Here is an 18,775-nt window from a genome sequence, read left to right as displayed (position 1 = left end):
ATTCAGGTATCATTTTCATCCTGAACCCCATGGTGGAAGCAGCCACCTAGAAATTCAGCACAGAATCACACTTTACAGTTGGAAAAAATGGATGCAGTGAATTCAGCATGATGATGCATGGCTGCAACAGGCCAGACCCACGCCAGGCAACGCCAGCCTCCATTGTAGCATGTTGAGCCCACAGCTGAAGGCCTCATAGACGGCCAGCTGGGATATGGGCCATGTGACATCTGGCGGGCTGCGCTCACCACGTCCCCACTGACAGTGTGCCGCCATGATTTGATCCTAACATCATGTCTGTCCTTGATTCTTTAATGAGAACTGTCCGCTAATAAAGGATGGTAGGAGGGTTGGTTCCTGCTGGATGTGAGGACTTGGAGGAGGTTATTCCAGCCTCCAATCACGTCCAGCCTTGGCTGAAAAGCACAATGCAGGACGGGATGAACATCTCATCGTCTTCATTAAGCGGCAATTGAGGAGAGACCCTCATCAGCAAATCTTTGAAACGTCCCCTCTACATACATACTATGTACTTCAGGGAGCACTTCATTTAGAGGGCCATGCATGCATTTCATAGAAGCTGAGACTTGATTTTCATTTAACCGGGTAAAATACCATATTCAACAGGGACCTGGCCAAAAAGTCAAAAAGTCCAAAATAAAAATGAATCAAATTAAATTTAAAACGGTTTCATAATTTAGAGTGCCATAGCGTGACTGGCTCCAATAGAAATGAATTGAATTGCGTTTGTAGCGTTTTCCATACAGTGCACACCAAGACATAGGCATCACAGGAAGGTAAGGCATAGTGACTGGTGGTCTGTCTTAAAAGTGAACAAAACAAAACATCCAACAGCCAATTGATCTCCTAATAGAAACGTACATGGTTGACATTTCTTCTTGTTAATGACTGACTTATTGTACAGTCCACTTTTGTCTTTAATGTCAGAGATGCAAACGCATCAAATGCGTTTTAGTAAAGAGCAGCTGACATCCAGGCTCATATCCATGACTGTTCTGAGACCCATTCACAGAAAGTTGCTGTTCAGTTTCAGTATCTTTCAGGCCAACCTCTGTGTGTATTATAACAAATACATTATTCAACCACTGAATTATAGAAGACGCTGTCTGTTGCTTTACCCTGCGCCCCTGATGTTTTCCTCCCCTCCAGAGAACAGCCTTTAATAAATCTGCGGTGGGAGAAGTTTTCAATAGTTAATAAATCGGCAGGGCGCAGAGATGCGCTGGTGGCAAAATTTGTATGACACTTGTACGTGTCAGAATGTCTTTCAAAGCATGCAGGCGGGAGTGTGACGGCTTTAACAGTTGTCACAATTCTACCCCAGTCTTAACAGGATCAACCTTCCTGCTGGGCTCCACGAGCACCAAGTTTGACACAGACTTTAATGGGAAGCGAAATGATGCCAGGGAGAGGAGGTCCAACAGAAGTTGGACAGAAACATCATGTTGAGCTTAAGAAATAAGTAAAAAGTAAAAAGCGAAGGCCCCATAACGTCATGCTGAGTGAAAAAGGACGCGTCGGGCGCTCAACAGCAACAGGAGAGGAGCTTGCAGAGACCAGAGCAGATCATGGGGAACAGTGACTCACAAAGAAAAGGGGAAATAAAAGTGAAGCGGTGCTGGAGGAACGACACCATACAGGTTTCACACTGTCCATCAGGATATATAAAAATATAAGGGACTTAAATAACTATCAAGGACCTGCAGCTTTATGTCACACAATACGATGCCGGGGAGATTGAATTGGACAAACTTTGTTCTAATAAATAATAGAAGAATATGTCAAATAAAATGCCAGAAGAGAGCAGATAAGTGCAGCTGCCGACAGGTTTGACAAGGACGCAAGGGAATAAATGGTAAGAGGGAGGAAGGAGCGATGAGAGAGGCTGTTTACAGGGATGGTAGGGAGTAAAAATAAAAATAGGAGAGGGACAAATGGGTTTTGGAATTGCACCCCAGTGGCAGATGTAATTAAGCTTTAAACTACTGTGTCAATATAAGTGTCAAAGCACAATGGAGACGGAGGAAGGAACAGGGAGAGGAAACATCGGCTTCCAACAAATGTTCTGCTGCAAATATTTTCATATTGTGTTCTGCAGCTGGGTCAGTGAGCAGCGGGTGCATAAAGGGACGGGGCTGTCTAATTCCTCTTTTTAATTGTGTTGTAAAAATAAAACAAAGAGAAGCGAGGGAGAAATGTTGTACGCAGGCAAATACGGAGGGATCGGTAAGAAGGAGGTCATTAAAAAAAGGAACGGGAACGGGAGCAAAACATCAGAATCAGGCGGCACGAGGAAAAAAAAAATAAAACCAGGCCAAATGAGGGAGAGCGGACAGAGGAGGAGGAGGGATTAAGGAAGAGGACAGGGAAGAAGGAGGGATGAAACAAAATCCCGGGAGGAGGGGGCGGGCAGAGGGGGGGGGGAGACTGACAGAGAGACAGATCAAGGGAAACAGAGGAAGAGATCAGATGCGATTGGAGGAGACAGCCAACAAGACGGAGACACAAATCAAGAGCAAAAATGGAGACGGGGCTAAATGAAGAATCAAAATGAGGCGCGGGGAAGGAAAACGAGGGGTCGCGTGCTCGTCAGACGAAGACATGATCACAGCCAGAGCTGCTTGTCTGCACCTTCTGCGCACGTTCCTGTTTTCCATAGCGCAGGGCTGAGCAATGTAGAGGGGAAAAAAATTGTGTGTGGTGGAGGTGGGGGTGATGCTTTCACTGTCTTCTCCCTCTGCCGTCCATCCCCTCCCCTCCTCTCCCTCCCTCCCTCCCTTGCTCCTCTCCTCCTCTCCGTCTACCTCGCCTGCGCCTCGCCGGCTGCGTACAGAAGCCACTCCCCTCGCCGCCTTCCTGCGCCTGTGCGTGTCTGCGTGTGTGTGTGTGTGTGCGCGGTAGCCTTTGCGGGGTTCAGGCGTAATTAGAAGCACGGAGACAGACGCACCCGGGGTATGTTTGGTGAAAGAACACTGCGTGTCAGCAGATGCGGGGACAGTAATGAGAGCAACAGCCTCGCCTCTCGCACGGGGAGAGAAGGAAAAAAAAACAATTCAATCATGCGACGCAATGCATGCGAGTTGCACTTTATATTTATGAACTAACGCTGTTTTGGGAGTTGGAGGTATTCACCCAAGATGCGACGGTGAATATCGTTGTGTGCGCGTCTGTGGTGTGCGAGCCCGGCGGACTTCCACTTTGCAGGTGGAACAACAATATAGACAATAACCATAAATAGAGGTAATCATGCATAATGCATGGCAAAGCAGCGTATCAAAGATGCATGTGAGTGCGAATGGGTCCGGTTCTTCCATGTATATTTCAGTGAATTTACTTGCTTTTTTTTTTTCCTTCTCTCCGTGCTAGCCATGCGGCCAAGTAGGGAAAAAAAAGGAAAAGAGAAAAGGATGAGGGAGGAGAGGTGGGGGGGGCTGGATGGGCTAGAAGGGGCAGACGTGACCTTGGCTGCTAAATAGTAACACAGGAGTATATATGTGGCTAATAGAAAAGGTAGTATAGCGGCTGCAAGGTGAAGGGGGGTCAGCCACTCCGAGCTCAGGTATGCATGCGGGAGCCCATGGAGTCTTGTCAAAGGAGTGCAGAGGCACACGTCTGATTAGCTGATGAAACACGTGGAGGAGGTTGAAGATGAGAAGAAAGAGGAGTGATGTGAGGAGGGGTGTGCTTGGAAAACAGCTTCAAATTTTCAATCAGAATCAAAGCAGGGCAAAAAAAAAAAGGAAGGTCAGCATCCAACTAAATGCATCACTGCAGTTTTCAGTAAAGAAAGGAGGGAAGATTTAAGGGGGCAATAACGGCGAGATAAGAGCGACGGACCGCCCGGTGGAAAAAGGAGGAGATCAGCGCGACCCGGGCGGATGTGACAAAAACCAGGAGGGCAGTCAGAGGAGAGGATCAAAACAGAGCTGTAAAGAAGGTTTACTGGGAAGAAGGGGGATTGCTCACAATGGGAGGAAAAAGATTGTCAAGTCAAAGATTAATTCATATAGTCACATTCCTAAAGTAAATATATCTGGTGCAAGAGACTAAAAATCCACTGCAAATCAGCAATAATCAGTTGTTTATATGGGATAATGAGCAAAAAGTTTCTCGTTGCAGTGCACCAATAAAACTTGCCGGAGGCTTCTGTCCGTATTAATCAAGCCGAGGCAGTATAGAGGAGGAGACGGAGGAGAAAGGACACAATAAAACAGGGGTGTGTAAGCACGCCAGTAAATTAGACAGAAGAAGCCTTTTAAATGTGGGTTTAACCTTTTCAGCAGAGAATCAGAACATCAGTAGGTGACACAGCCCTCTGCAGTGATGGTCACTTTGTATGCTCTACCGGTTTCACGGAGTCCTGGTCAGGCTCTGGACCGCCCTGCACCGCTGCAACATTGCTGTATTTTTTTTCTTCCCAAAAGCGTTTATACGCAAAATCAGAATTTATCTGCGAGCGAGATGCCTTGGCATGTGAAACACACGGGTGAAAAACTACACCGTCTTTAGGCAGCTGAGGGAGCCGACAATGAATAATTCCATGGAGCACATTATTTCTCAAGACAGGCGAGAATATTGACTTCACATTTTTAAGGCAGTTGAAAGTTCAAAGAGTTTTAAGGAGTGAAATAGTTTAAAGTTTTGCGGAAAAAGATCACTGTTAAATGCCACTGCTGATGCAGCTCTTATTATCTAATTCTCCACTGCGCCCACAGATTTGTCTCTTCTCTTCCATGCTGTCGCATGATGCTAACACCACATTTACCATTATTTGCATCGTATTGATGTTTGTTTTCTCTACTTTTTAATGGAAATAGCTTAAACAGAGAATTGAAGGGGCACGAGTCAAAGTATAGCTGGTGGTAATGAAAAAAAATCATTAAATGTGTTAACACTGCACGATGAATAGCCTTATTTGGTCTCTGGCACTGCACTGTCAAATAATGAGATTTTGCCATGGCAACACACCTGGTACCTGAGTAAGTGAGCACAGACAATAAGATAATTGGTGGATTTTTGACAGCTTCTGTATGGATTATGCCGGGATATGTCATGTCAGAGGACACTGTGGTTCTATAAGAGGTTGTAGCTTTCGCAGAATTTGGAGGCTGGATGCATTCCTGTGCGGTTTTATTTGCCTCTTTATTGTTATAATTCAAATCACTCAGGAGAGCTGCAAAAGGCTTGCAAAGGTATTTTGGAATATATGCTGAGGTGTCAGTGACATGGAAGGTGGTAAAACAGAAAAATGGTCCGGTAAAGCAAAATTTATTTTGTTATAATATGATTATTGGGCCTCTTCCTATCTTAGTCATTTAAGTCAGCAGATTAAAAACTAAAGCAAAGTTAAATATAAAAAATGAAAAAAAAAGTGCTTTCCAGTCTTTCTGTTTCCTGGTTGGCTCAGGTTTATTAAAACACATTGGAACCACACACTGAGCTTGCGAGTGTTCAGCTAAAGGCTCCCTCAGTGTCTGAGGCAGGCTAGATGACACTTACTGGATCGAGCTCATGTCTGAAGGGAGCTGGATTGGAAGCAGCAGACAAAGTGTGAAAAGTGCAGCGCGAAAAAAAAAAAAAGAGGAACTGTTAATGCAGACAAGATGAGAATAAAAACAAACACTGGGAAACATTCTTGGCAGTGGCAGAGACTCACAACTGCACGTTTGCCCACACAACAAGGTTGTACAGCAGAGAGTAAAGTCAAACCCATCAGCAGCAAACACTCGAGCTCTGCTTCAGTCTCCCACACACACTTTACCCTGTCACGCACACATTTAAAAAAAAAACAAAAAAACTAAAGCCATGCATACAAACAAGAGTAAGGATACAAACAGCGACAAGCAGATGCATCTTCTGCACTCTTCCCTCGCCATCACCACACCTCTTCACCGTTTCTGCTAGGCCCTCCATCGCTCACCTCTCCCCGCGTTTGTTAGTTGGAAAGAGCTGCTGAAACACTTTGAATGAGGGAACAGTCAAAGCACTCCTCTCTTGATTATCCCACGCGGGCACTCGTCCCACATTTGGGTGGGGGGGTCAAAACCCAACACAAACACGAGTTCACTTGACATGTTTGTTTCTCATCAAAAATGCCAGAGACGTCCCAAATTAAATCAAATCTTGGCAGCTGCATTTAAAAGGACACGTTTTTTTTTGGTCCGTAAAGCCGAGGTCTCATAAAAAGGTTTGCCATTCGTCTCTCCCCGGGATTCGCGTTACGAACGAACTCCCACAAACACGTCCCTGCACTCCAAATGAGCAGACAGAGTTCTCTGTTCACGTTCCCTGGGCGTGCGGTGCATCAATAGCCTCATTCTGCCTCTCAACCCCTGCTGCAAAATCCACTCCTGCAGTCTCTCTTTGCCTCCTTTCCTTTGCCACATTTTTTTTTAATCCTCCCTCAGAACCTCCATGAATTATCTGAGGGTAGAATAATAGCATTTAAATTAGTGCAGACACTTTAGAGCAGGGGTGGGCAAAACTTTCTGACTGGTGGGCCACTATGGGTTATAAAATGTGACAGAGGGACCGGAGCAGGAGCACATGGGTGGAGTGTTTTGGTGACCCACCTCATAGGAGAAAAAATATATATCATGGGATATTTAGAAAACATGTGCTTTGATGTCAATTGAACATGAACCACAGCAAAGTTACTAAGCAAATATGCGTCTTGAAGCCCCACGGTGTTCAGCTCTTTATTGATATGACTCTTAAAACACTGAAAATATAGATGAAATACAGCTATTTCATGACTTACTATTAATATAATTTCTTCAAGTTTGGTTGGCTGGACTAAAAAGCTTAACGGGCCACACAAGGCCCCCCGGCCCTGGTTTGCCTATACATAACACATGTTGTTCGTCTGCATTCTGCTCGCTCGCAGGATCCTACCGTCCACCACCGACCGTTTCCTGCTGAAGAACTTGGTGTCGGGTGCCGACTACAACCTGTGCGTGCTCGCCATCTTCGATGACACCGTCACGTCCCTGGCGGCGACAAAGGTCTTGGGCTGCGCCACCTTCTCCACCAAGGACGTTTACCCAGCGTGCCGCTCCCTCCAAGCCCATTTCCTCGGAGGGACGCTCACCATATTGGTAGGTGGCGTGGTCGTTGTCACCCTCCTCGTGTTCACCGTGGCCCTCATGGTGCGCCACCGGGTCTGCAACCACACCGACCACACACTCTGCCACAGCACCGGCGCAGAGGCGGGGGGCGGGGCCTGCTGCCAGAGCGGGGGCGTGGGTGGCGGGGACAAGGGGGCAAACAGCGGGTGCTACCAAGCCAACGGCGCTGGGGACGTGATGATGGTGGTGCTGCCCAACGGCCTGACGTCCAAGAGGGGAGGGGACAAGGACAAGGAGAAGGAGAAGGACAAGGAGGCGGAAGGGGCTGATTCGTCGCCACCGTCGGCGCCCCCGAAGCTTCCTCCCAAACCCAGAGCTAAGCCCAAGGTCAACCTGGAGCAATTCCTCTCCGCCGGAGGGATTGTGTCCACGGCGGCAGGGGCGGGCAGCGAGATGGCGCTGGTGGTGAGGCAGCGCAGGCTGGACAAGGCGCTGCCGTACACCCTTGAAAGTGACAGAACTCCCCTCTATTACTCCCCGTCCCCGCCGTCCACGCTCCCGCGTCACTCCCACTCCAGGGAGCGTCCCAAGCCGCGTCTGGAGCGCGAGCTGACCAATCGCGCCAGCTTCTCTCTGGCGGCGCCCCTGAGAGACTCGGAGCTGCTGGACTGGAGAATCTCTCCCCGCGGCAGGGACAAATGGAACTCTTCACAGGCTTATCAGAGCCCCTTGTCCCCCCTGAGCCCCGCGTGCGGCACCGTCAGCAAGCGGCGCCACTCGCTGGACATGGGTTCCTCCGTGGCGCTGGCGACGGACGCCGCGGCCACCGTCGCCAAGCGGTACGGCGCCGTGAGCTACGCCAAGCGGCTGAGCGTGATCTGGACCAGGCGGAGCCAGTCGCTCCACGGGATGCTGGTGCAGTGCGCCTCCACGACCAGTACCACGTCGTCCACGACTAGCGAGGAGGTCGAGAACGCCGGGGGCTTCGGGCCTCACTTCCAGAGGGGCTTCATCCACGCTTACAACACCACCAACTCCAACTCCAACACCGCCTCTTCGAGAGCAAACGACCCGAAGGACAGAGCAAGGGATAAAGCAAAAGATGGGAGCGACGCCAACGAACTGGAGGAGAGCGTTGTGTAGCAGACAAGAGCGAGAAGAAACGAAGAGGGACGGGCGGCTCTGTGGACGGAATCTTTATTTGAGGAGGGTTGAGAGGTGGAGAGTGGGGAAAGAACAAACCATCATGTTGCGGATGAAAGGTTTTCAGTACCAGAAGAAAGAACGGGAGTGAAACGGACTTGAGCTTGGCTGTGCACAAGTGATAGAGATGAGGAGCGTGAAGAGAAAAGGGAAAAGCGTGTCTGGCAATGAAGTAAGAATGTTTAAGAGGCTCTTCATTCTTGACCTGTAAAGGGAATGGGTGGAAAAAAGTGGGCAGGGAGGTGAAGTGTGGGAGAGTGGAAGAAACATAAAAGGTGGCAGTTGTGAAGTGGAATTTAAAAACTCAAGGCTTAGCTAAAGCTGCATCAGAGATGAGAAAAAAAACATACACAAGTTAATAAAATGCAGCAGAGTGGAAACAAAACTGGAGAGTCAGGACAAAGGTGGACGGCGGTAAGGAGGGAGAGAGAACAGAAGGATCATGACTTAGGATCATGACATAGTCTTTACACTGACAGCATTGCTCACACTCCCACCCACCAGGGCCCGGCATTGTGAAAGTTGTCACTGGATCAAAAACAACAACGACCAAACAACTGGTAATACCTGCCTGTCCAAAAAAAAATATATATATACCGCAGTGAGAAAGATCTGGGTGACACAGCACGACTTTGGTCGTCATGCTTTTCGACTCCTGGCATTTTTTCCTGGCCATTTTGAAACTCTTCCCCAAAACACAATGAATGTGACTTTATGTGTCCTCTGTGGCCGGACAATGATTTTTGGCTTGCCTTGCCTGCGGATTATGGGGGCATAAATACAGAGGGGAGCGCATTGGACATGATCAATCGATACGAGCTGGAAAGGGCGAATGGAGCACAGACATTATTAAAAGTCAGACTCTGGGATTACAATGGAGTCGATATGGATTACAAAATGGACGAGACAGAGGTGTATGATGGAACATGTGCCTGTGCGCGTCTCTGAAAGGCAAGATCGTATTGGATTGTCAGAAGACACCGACCAGTCCGAAACAAATTAATTATTCTAATGGATGCATAAGAGCGCATGCACAGTTAGATCAGGGACATGGTGCGTCTAAGGGAGCCTTAATGTTTTGCTTTTTGTTTTGTTTTTTATTTTTACTAGTCCACTTTCAGTTAGTGTTTGTAAAGGGGGAATCCAGTGTGTTAACTCTGTGTTGGGTTTGGTTCTGGCTGCTAACAGAATGCACATGACACTAAGATGATGAGGTTTGAAAGCCCTTTCCGAAAAATCACTTTCACAGCTATTTCAATTGCAGCATTTGAAATTGTCGATTCAAGTATGTATACTTCAGGCGCCTTTCTCCCCGCATTAACAGTCTCAATGGTGAATTGGCAGCAGGTGGAAGGGAAAGCTGCTCTGGAGGCCTCTGATATCAACGGCTAGATGACTGATATGCCGGCACAGAACACAGAGACTCTTCAAACTTTTATCTGAGAGAAAAAAGAAAACTTGAAAGTGCATATATATAGTATATATACATATATATATATAAAATGATGTTACTTGTCGCACCATGTGTTTTCTGTTTTACAAAGATTTCTGGGGAACAATGTTGGGATCAAATGCAAATGTGATTTTTGTTTCAAGTATTTTTTTATGTTTGGGACATAAAAAAAAATGTTTAGTATAACAGGACAGAAGAAAAAAATACAGAATACCACAGAGAAAGGCACAAAAAAAAAGCACACACAGCACAAACTGGCAAGGACGCATACATCCCAAAAAATGCAAACAGAAACACAAACAAACCAATGCCGACAACGGAGCCGACGGCATTGACAATAAGGACCGAGCAATTACTGTCGTTTTTTTTCTGTTTTCAGTTCATTTTTGCCAAAGTCAATATTGTTCTCTGGACTTGATATAAATAATAAAAAAAATGATATGTACTGAACAGTGATGGACTCATTAACATATGAAAGTACGTTGTGTGTCATATTTGTGTGTATGTGTTTAACAGGATGTTTACTTCTTGCCTTTTGCACTAAAGCACATAATGTCTGTGTTGAAAGAATTCCTGGGATGACATTATTTGTCTGTGTATTTGTTTCAAGCACCGCAGAGGGCTTCAGTTACAACTTTACACAACTGTGTCTTCATCACTTCAGTCTGAGAGATTCCAGGATTGAGACGAGAGAAACGAGCAAACAAACAGAAACCAAGGTGAATGTATGACTCAGAGGTAGCGCTCTTCAAATTGAAGTTGTTTAGTTGTTGACCAGCAGAGTTCAATCTGAGTGAACAGTTCTTTCGGAGATACTCTGAAAGAACATTGAGGATGGAAAAGGCAGCTGAAAACACCATATATGATGCTCTTCCGAGAGGCAGATCAATCAATCAGGATCCACTGCATTGTAGCGCTGATGCTTACTGTAACCCACGCCTACAGTTTAAAGGCAGAATGATGGATAACATTACATGGCCATGTATCATTATTGATTTTCACTGAGCGCTGTCTTCAGCTTGGCTAAAAACTGTATCTGCAGGACACGAGCGCTCAGCGATTTCTTCGCTAAAGCGCTCATTAGAAGGCAAAAATTGTCGATCCCTTCATGTTCAGTTATCGAGCCGACAGATGGTGAGAAAAAAAATATTCTCCTCTGTGATTGCCAGAAGAGTAAAGCAACCACGGGCATCTTCTTGACCAAACCTCGGCAGCGGGGCGCTGATCAGAAACCGGGCCCGGAGTCTTTGTTCTTCGCTGGATCCACAGCAGATTGAACATTTTCACACTGGAAAGAGCAAAGTCGTGCCGGGAACGCAAAAACAGATGAGCGGCGGTGGAGAGAGTTACTTTATTTTTTTCCTTATCTCTGTGGTCTACCTCTCCTCTGGCGTGATTTCATTTTGCATCCAGCCCTTTGCTGATGCTGCTGAATGTCCATAATGGAAAGTGTGGAGAGAGGCCGAGGGTGGCGGGAAACCAGAACGCTGACGCCAATGCAGATGGACAAATAGACAATGGTGGGCACGGAGGGGGAAAGACGGCGGCTGGTTTATCGCTCCGGAACGTAGCCGCCCTCAGTCAGCATTGCGGGGGGGTGGCTCGGCCTTTTATTTCCCGCTAAATGTCACCATTTTATCTGAACGCGCTAGCCGGCGCCGCCCTCGCTGCGGCGGAGATAAGGGATCAAACCAGGGCAGGGGTGGGTGTGAAAGAGTTAATGCGCTCTCTCCTCCAGCTTAAACGCCGGGCATTACCAAAGTAGCTGAGTCGTGGAGAGTGCCGACTTGATGACATTAAGAGTGACACCAGAAAGGGGAAATGTGCGTGTGTGTCTGGACACTGGGTTAAAGGGCAATTTGATAGCTTAAGTAGACACAATGAAGACAGGACAGGGGTTGTAATACCACAAGCATTTCAGGTCAGATAGTTGCCCCCCCTTCTCTCTTACTGTGTGTGGAGTTATGTGTAAAAACTACACACACAGACACACACATGATATGGCCCCTCTCCTCTGCTTTAGTCGCCAAAGGCACAAACCTGGCCTAATTTGACCAATTAAATGAGGATGATGGAAAAAAAAATGCTGAGTAACATGCACTCTTTCTCTCACACACACACACACACACACACACACGCTCATATGCTGCATAGGAAATGCTAGTGGCCTGTGAGCGTGTGTGTTCCTTCTGCTCGACTATTCCTCTGACATTTGCTGTTATGATCAAGGTGTGACACATTTTCCTGCAGTCTGCTGAGTAACTGCTGACTCAGCCGTTCCTCGGGACTCAGCGCCTCCTGCGCTACAACACCAGTCGGACCGCCGCTCGCGCCCAACTCGGCCCGGACGGCCACGGCGGAGAGAGAGAGAGAGGAGGAGAGCAGGCCAAACACCGCCACAGCAACAAATAAAGTCGGATATCATCAGACCGGGACTTTTGATTATTTCCTTTAAGCGGTTCAGCGGGGCAAGAATAAGACATCTGAGCAGAGCGCAGCTCTTAAACATAATCCCGCTGTTCTTTAAAATCATGACTCAACCTTGGCAAAGCAGGCTGAGGCACAAAAGTGAATTAATAAGCGCAGACACTGTAACTTTCAGGGACAATCCGAGTGAGACGGGAACTTGCAGACAACTCTATGCAAGCTGGGAGATGCAACGCTTTTAAAAAAAGATGGTGTTTAAGACTTAAAAATCAACATAAAGACACACACACATTTTATAATTCAATAGGTTTTTGTGTCATATAAAGATTTAGCGCATAAATCTAAAGAATAATCTCAGAATGACCTCAAATGCTTGGGATGTAGTTTGAAAAAACATTGATGTTTAATTTTCTGCCTCGTCCACACGGCATTGTTTCATGAAAATGTGTTTGTCCACAGGAAATCCCCCAACACGCTGCAGTACGTATGCCAGGCCTTGTAAGTGGCACCGCAATACTGCCAAAGGAAAACACAAAAAAGAAGAACAAATGCGAACGTAGCTCTTGCAATGAAAACAAAAAAGCGGATTTGGTCCTCGGGTCACTGCTGCCTGGAGTCGCTTCCCAACTTCCTGCTGAACCCGATGCTGCTGAGAGTTGCACCTTCTGGACAACAAAAAAGGTTCATTCAGTCCTTCGGTCCCTGTCCCAGTGCAGTGACCGCACATCTATTCTGTGCCCTCAGACATGGCAAGGGTCTTAAACGATGTGTTCAAAAAACACACGTCTTCCAAAAGATGGAGCAAGCAGACGTAAAGAAAAAATAAATACATACTTTTCTCATTAATGGGCAAGAAATGATGGGTTAAGCCAGTGGTTCTCAAACTTTCTCTGTCACGCCCCACACCTTGGAGGAAGAAATTTTTCATGCCCCCCAAAAAAATTTGGGACTAGAGACCCCAGATTTGACGGGGCTGTGTCTTGAGGGATCCAGATGAACCTGCAAGTGGTCCCATGTCTCTAGGACAAAGTTGAATTTTGACCCCAAAGACCTGCATGGCATTAGGGCAGTGGTTCTCAAACCTTCTCTGTCACGCCCCCCCACCAAAAAAAAAAAAAAGCAAAATTGTGACAAAATATTTTTTTTCAAATTCACTGAAACAACATAAATGTGCAAATCATGTTTTACGTTTGGCACACCACTTTTTGTGATATCAAATCATTTTTTTTTTAAATCATGAACATTCATTTCACTTTTCTCTTCATTTATGAAATAAATGATTTTGTACAAATAAACAACTTAAGCAAATCACTCTTTGTGACGTCAAATCCTGAACATTACTTTTTAAACAAGAATACTCCTTTCACTTTTGTAACATCCACCACCATCCTGGCCTCGCTGTGAAACAACACAGCTTTATGTTGTGCTCCCATCTCCTCACAAAGTGCAGAGAATAGCCGCGCTTTCAGGGGTCTTGTTTCGATGAAATTGACCACATGCAACATCAGTCATGCAACAACATCACATTTTCTACCTGCCACACGGGATGACGTTGAGCGCTGCGTGCGCTAAGCGACAATATCGCGCCAGTCGCGGTTGCAGAGGTGTTTGATTACGTTCTATCAGCGCTGGAAAACTGTTCATTGTCCTCACGGCACGCCACCCACTTTGAGAAACACTGGGTTAAGCACACATATCAATGAAAGAGCATGTTCGTATGTGCCTTTCAGAGAATGTGCGGCAAACACTAAATATCTATTTGCTTTTGCTGATGGCCAGCAGACGATTTAAAGCTTCCATTTTCACATCAAGAACCTCAAGACATTGCTTTCAAATACGTCATGTGCACATTAACCCAAAGACATATTTCTTTGAATTCCAATGCAGACTTTTACAGAGTTGACAGCTTCTGTGTCCATGTTTCCCCCCTAATGGTTTGATTACTACTTGCATTAGCCAAGCAGTCATTTTCAAATAGTAAAAGGCTATTCTGACACGTAAAGCACTACTATTCACACAGATCCTGACCACTGATCCTCGCTTCTTTTCCAAATATTTCTCAACGATTATAAGTGTCACTAATAATTGTGGAGAAATGAACCTGATTAAAGCTTGTCATGGAGGCTAATGAGGACAGCTGAATGGGCACAGAAGCTCAAACTGATTACGTACGGTAGTGTGGAGGTCTGAGACAACACCTTGACATTGACCAGTGTATCACTGGGAGCGTTTATCTGCACCATTTAGAGCGACTCGAGTGAAGACATCCCACCGTTGCCAGACAATCCCCATCCAGTCGGCTTATGATACGCTGTCAGCGACTGTAACACCCCACATGTCAGTATTTCACAGTGCAGGCCCACAGCAAATCAGCATAGCACGGAGATGACACAGAGCCAGGGTGGAAGAACCAGGGACGACGCAGAAATAGAGAGATAGCAGGGGCGAGGTAACAAGATTGATTTGATATAAATGAGCGGAGATAAGGAGGGAGAGATGGGCGGCGCCGTGGAGGAGGAGATCGATGCGGAGAGTGAGAAGCTGAGCCGCAGTGGTACAGCGGCACCAGATAGGGAGGGAAAGAATCATTTGCTTTATCTAAATGCATTCCTTCAGAGTGGCAGCTTATTGCCTGCTGAAAGATACCGGCAAGAAAACTTCTGACTCATGATCCTTGGGAAAAAAAAAAGAAAGAGAGAAGCCTTTTTCAAAGGGGGCTTTTAATCGAAAAATCGCGCTCTCTGACAAACACCTAGGGTCGATTTTCTAATTAAGCCAATATGGCAGCGTTTATTTAATAATGACACGCCTCACGGAGCATCTCTGAAAGGAGCAGATGTGGGAGGAGATTACAACGGAGGCAAAGATACACAAGAAGAGCAGCATAAAAATTAGCATGGCTCTGAATCTGCATTGGAATCTAAACTACACCCCCCGCCCCCCTCCATCATGCAATTTTAGTAAATTATTCAATTCATTTTGTGATTAGAAGGACTCAGAGTTTTATTTTAATTGCTGAATAAATTCCGTTTTGCTGAAATTTAATCTCTCCACCCTCATGCAGCTCAACAATAAAGCCTAGCGGCGGCGCTCCTATTCGCCTCTGACCTCCTTACACACACACACACACACACACACACACACACACACACACACACACACACACACACACACGGCTTTGGCTTCTCTCTCCGTTTCCCTCTCACCGTCTCTTTACAATCTTTAATTTAGGCCGTTTATCTGATTGTCTTCTTCCGCCGCCTCCGCTGGCTTTTCACTCACTGCTTTATCAGTGCACTTAGTGATTCTCTGCTTCCTCCTTATTTACTTGCTCTGTCACAATCCACTATTGGCGTCTCTTAATGTTCCGTCAGTCTGCTGTTCTGTCCCGTCCAACCTCTTACCATCAACTGTGTCTCCAAGAACAACAACGTTTAACACAGTTTCTCAATCCTTGATTGATTTGTTAGCTCGGCTTCTCTCCCCCCTCTCCCCCCTTTACTGACAGTTTCACTTCCCATAATCTGAGGCACACCTGTCAACAATAGCACATATTTTTTACTATTGCTGCAACCTAATATGTATTGCCATCTCTCTCTCCTCATGTTCTGAACAGACAGGCCAGTGGGACTCTTTAAATCTCAACGGCGTGCCACTCTGCAAATTTTAGTTCATTTTTCTCCAGCTCTGACTGTTTTCACGTGTATGCACAGCCAAAAGTAAATGTCAGAGGCCTCTTCAAAATGTGCATACATTTTCTGATTTCATTACAATCCCCCCCCCCCGCGTCCAGATGAAAATGGGATCTTGTTTTACCATCCAATGTCTTCGCCTCTGTTCACTCTTCACACACGATCCGAGCAATGTTTTTCCACTCCCTGCTTAATCAAATGCAAATACATGTGAATATCTTATTAATAGACTAAACGGTGACTGAGCTCTTTCTTCCTCTTTTTTTTGTTACCCTCACTCACCTCTGTGTATCCGTGTCACCTTCATAAAGATTCACATGAAAACCACGACCTAATCTGGGATTTTTATGATGCTCGCAAAAATCCTAAATGAGAACGTGTGGCTTCAGCTGGATGCGGTGACTCACCTGGCCATTGACCCACATGAGGAACAGGTCACCAGACCACTGCAGTGGCTGTTGGCATTTTGCCGAGTGAGTCGCATAGGTGATTCACTCTGCGGTGGACTTCCGCGGTCCACCAAGGAAAACCCAAATAATGGTAAATAGTTTGCAGGTGAGTTATGACTCACCTGTCTAGCCAGTACATGGAGCTACTAAACTCACAAAGCTACACTGACTAGTGCTAGATAGAGAAGGTTAGTCTGATTTAGACTCTTTACAAAAGCATGTGAAAGTTTTAATAAAGAACGGCGCAGTAGAGGTTTGACGGCACAGCCTGTGTGTTGTTTTCCTAGATTATCAGGATTAAAGTCGCTATCTGCACATTTTCTTCTCTCATTAAATAAACCCTGATGTTTGGAACCACGCAATGCCAGGCGATTGCATGATAAGAAGTTCTTTCATTATTGTGTCTTTGAAGTTTCTTTTGTTTTCGCCTGGTTAGAGGCTGTTGAAATAGGAGAACAGAAACAAGACTGACACGTTAGCGGCATCTTGTTAAAGTTTTAGTGGGACCATCCATTGAAATATTCCACAAACAAAGAAAGACTATAGTTTATTGGGAGTCTAGGTCCAACACCCACTCTCCATTCCGTTCATTTTAGTCCCAGCGCGCACCAGAACTCCACTATGTTCCCCAGTTAAAGGCCAACTCTGTCTGTCTGCTATTGATTGCTTCTTTTATCACAGCATCGGCAAAAACAAGGCACAAAAACAACGTTGGGATGCTCTGCAGAAGTGAGTTAGCTGTGGGGTTGGGAGATAACTGTGTCACCCTGAGTTGATCATTCTGGAGGTTTTTGATGTGGACTGGGGTCCTGCAATATACTGGCAACTGCTCCAAACACAGCTGGGACTGGCTACAGAAGCCCTGTGGTAGAAAATGGGTGGATGGGTGATATGGACGACGAGTGACAAGTGTTTTATATGAAACGGTCAATGTCTTGGTTAAAGTGTTGACAGTCAATCCTCAATAACCTCCCTAATCCTTTCCTATTCTGATTCTTCCTGGTGTTCTGGATGCTGTGTCTCATGTTTAAAGTGAAATGAAATGATTTGAACACTTTGAATGAACTACACTGAGAAGTTCTGATACACCTAAGAATGTATTAATGTCTGGTAAGGAATCTCATCAAATTTTCTACAATATGGCATTTTTTATAGTTTTACAGTACGGTGTAAATGAATATTAAATGGTTATCTATAGCCACAGACAATTCGCATTTTCATCAAACTGAAAAAGGCCTCTTGATGTGACAGACACGGCGCAAAGGCGCAGCTGAGGTATATTTACATAATTACTTTCTGTTTCATCTTTCGGTCTTGTTTTGAATACACAACACGTCCGTCCAGGCTTTTCACAATTTGAATTTTGCTTCTTACATCGGACACGTCTCATTTTCCCAAAGTTTGTCCCATGTGAGATTTTTCCTTTCGCTCCGCTACTCCCCCTTCACTGCGGGGCTTCTCCTGCCCTTCATTAGCTGCCTTCAACATCGCGCCCACCGCTGCCCATCACCCCGGTACTTTTCCCGATGAAAAAGAGGGATGAAACGAGAGCATCCTGCCCTCTTTTCATCATTTTTCCCTCCTTGGGGTGTCTTTGTGGTCCGCAGTGTGGCAGAGCTACCACCTACCCCTCCAACACATCATCCCTGCGGGCTCCCTTCAGACTTGTGATCAGAAGGAGGGACTGAAAATTTTAAACTCTTCTCATCTTGCAAATGCTCTGCGGCGTCCTAAAAGAACACCCGCGTGACATGGCGGAGGGAAAAAAATGCATGGTGTGTGACAGAGAAAGAAGAGACATTATTACAGTGGGCTGTCTCCTCTTATGGTCTATTTTCTAGAGAACATGCAACTGAATAAGAACGGAGTAAGTAGAGCAATAGGGGGGCGGATGACTTTTGTTTGGGGACTAAAGCATTTTCCATGTTGTTGTTTTTCTCAGGAAGCCTATATAATTGACATTGCTGGCTTGGTTACCAATAAACACAGTTCTGTACAAATAGTGAACCAAACTGAATTTGTAGCGGCGCAATTAGAGGCTGCAACCCAACAAATCCACCTAAATCTCTGAAATGACAGAATTTAGCAGCAGTGCAAACCTAGCAGAATGATGTAAATTCCCCAAATACAAATGCCCAATTAGTTCCAATTACGTCCACGCTCATGTTTCAACAGATGTCTTACTGTTCAGATCCCCGTTCCCTCGCAGGGGTGACACAGCAAGAATATTCCCGCTAAGCATGAAAAATTGGCAGTAGAAAAAAAGAGCAAACATGAACCACAACAGCTTGTTCACAACAAGTGGGACCTGCACAGACTTGCACAATTTAAGGCTTTACATTAAACATACTGTTAGGAGTGAAGTGAGTCCACTGTCACCTCAACAGAAACCACTTCGCGGCCGTTGGGACTCTGTACCGAGCCATAATTGGGACAAACTGCTGAGAGACGGTCCTGAAGATT

At 45.9% G+C, this 18,775-nt stretch overlaps 2 protein-coding genes across 3 annotated transcripts in view; one reads left to right on the top strand and one right to left on the bottom strand.

Moving 5' to 3' along the window:
• Positions 1 to 8,270, top strand: part of LOC142893514 (leucine-rich repeat and fibronectin type-III domain-containing protein 4) — a 32,464-nt gene extending 24,194 nt beyond the window's left edge. For both annotated transcript variants that reach the window (XM_076034153.1, XM_076034152.1), the window contains exon 7: positions 6,908 to 8,270. In XM_076034153.1, coding sequence (XP_075890268.1) covers positions 6,908 to 8,231 — 1,324 coding nt within the window. In that variant the 3' untranslated portion in view covers positions 8,232 to 8,270. The remainder of the gene's footprint in view (positions 1 to 6,907) is intronic.
• Positions 1 to 18,775, bottom strand: part of pcxb (pyruvate carboxylase b) — a 265,842-nt gene that overhangs the window by 107,843 nt on the left and 139,224 nt on the right. The gene's annotated exons all lie outside the window — the stretch shown is intronic.

Source organism: Nelusetta ayraudi, unplaced genomic scaffold, assembly GCF_046127955.1.
Source record: "Nelusetta ayraudi isolate G7.1 ecotype Tasmania unplaced genomic scaffold, CSIRO-AGI_Nayr_v1 ptg000042l, whole genome shotgun sequence".
Taxonomy (NCBI): Eukaryota; Metazoa; Chordata; class Actinopteri; order Tetraodontiformes; family Monacanthidae; genus Nelusetta; species Nelusetta ayraudi.
The sequence above is the reverse complement of the archived record's forward strand: the minus strand, read 5'-3'. Positions and strand labels throughout refer to the sequence as shown.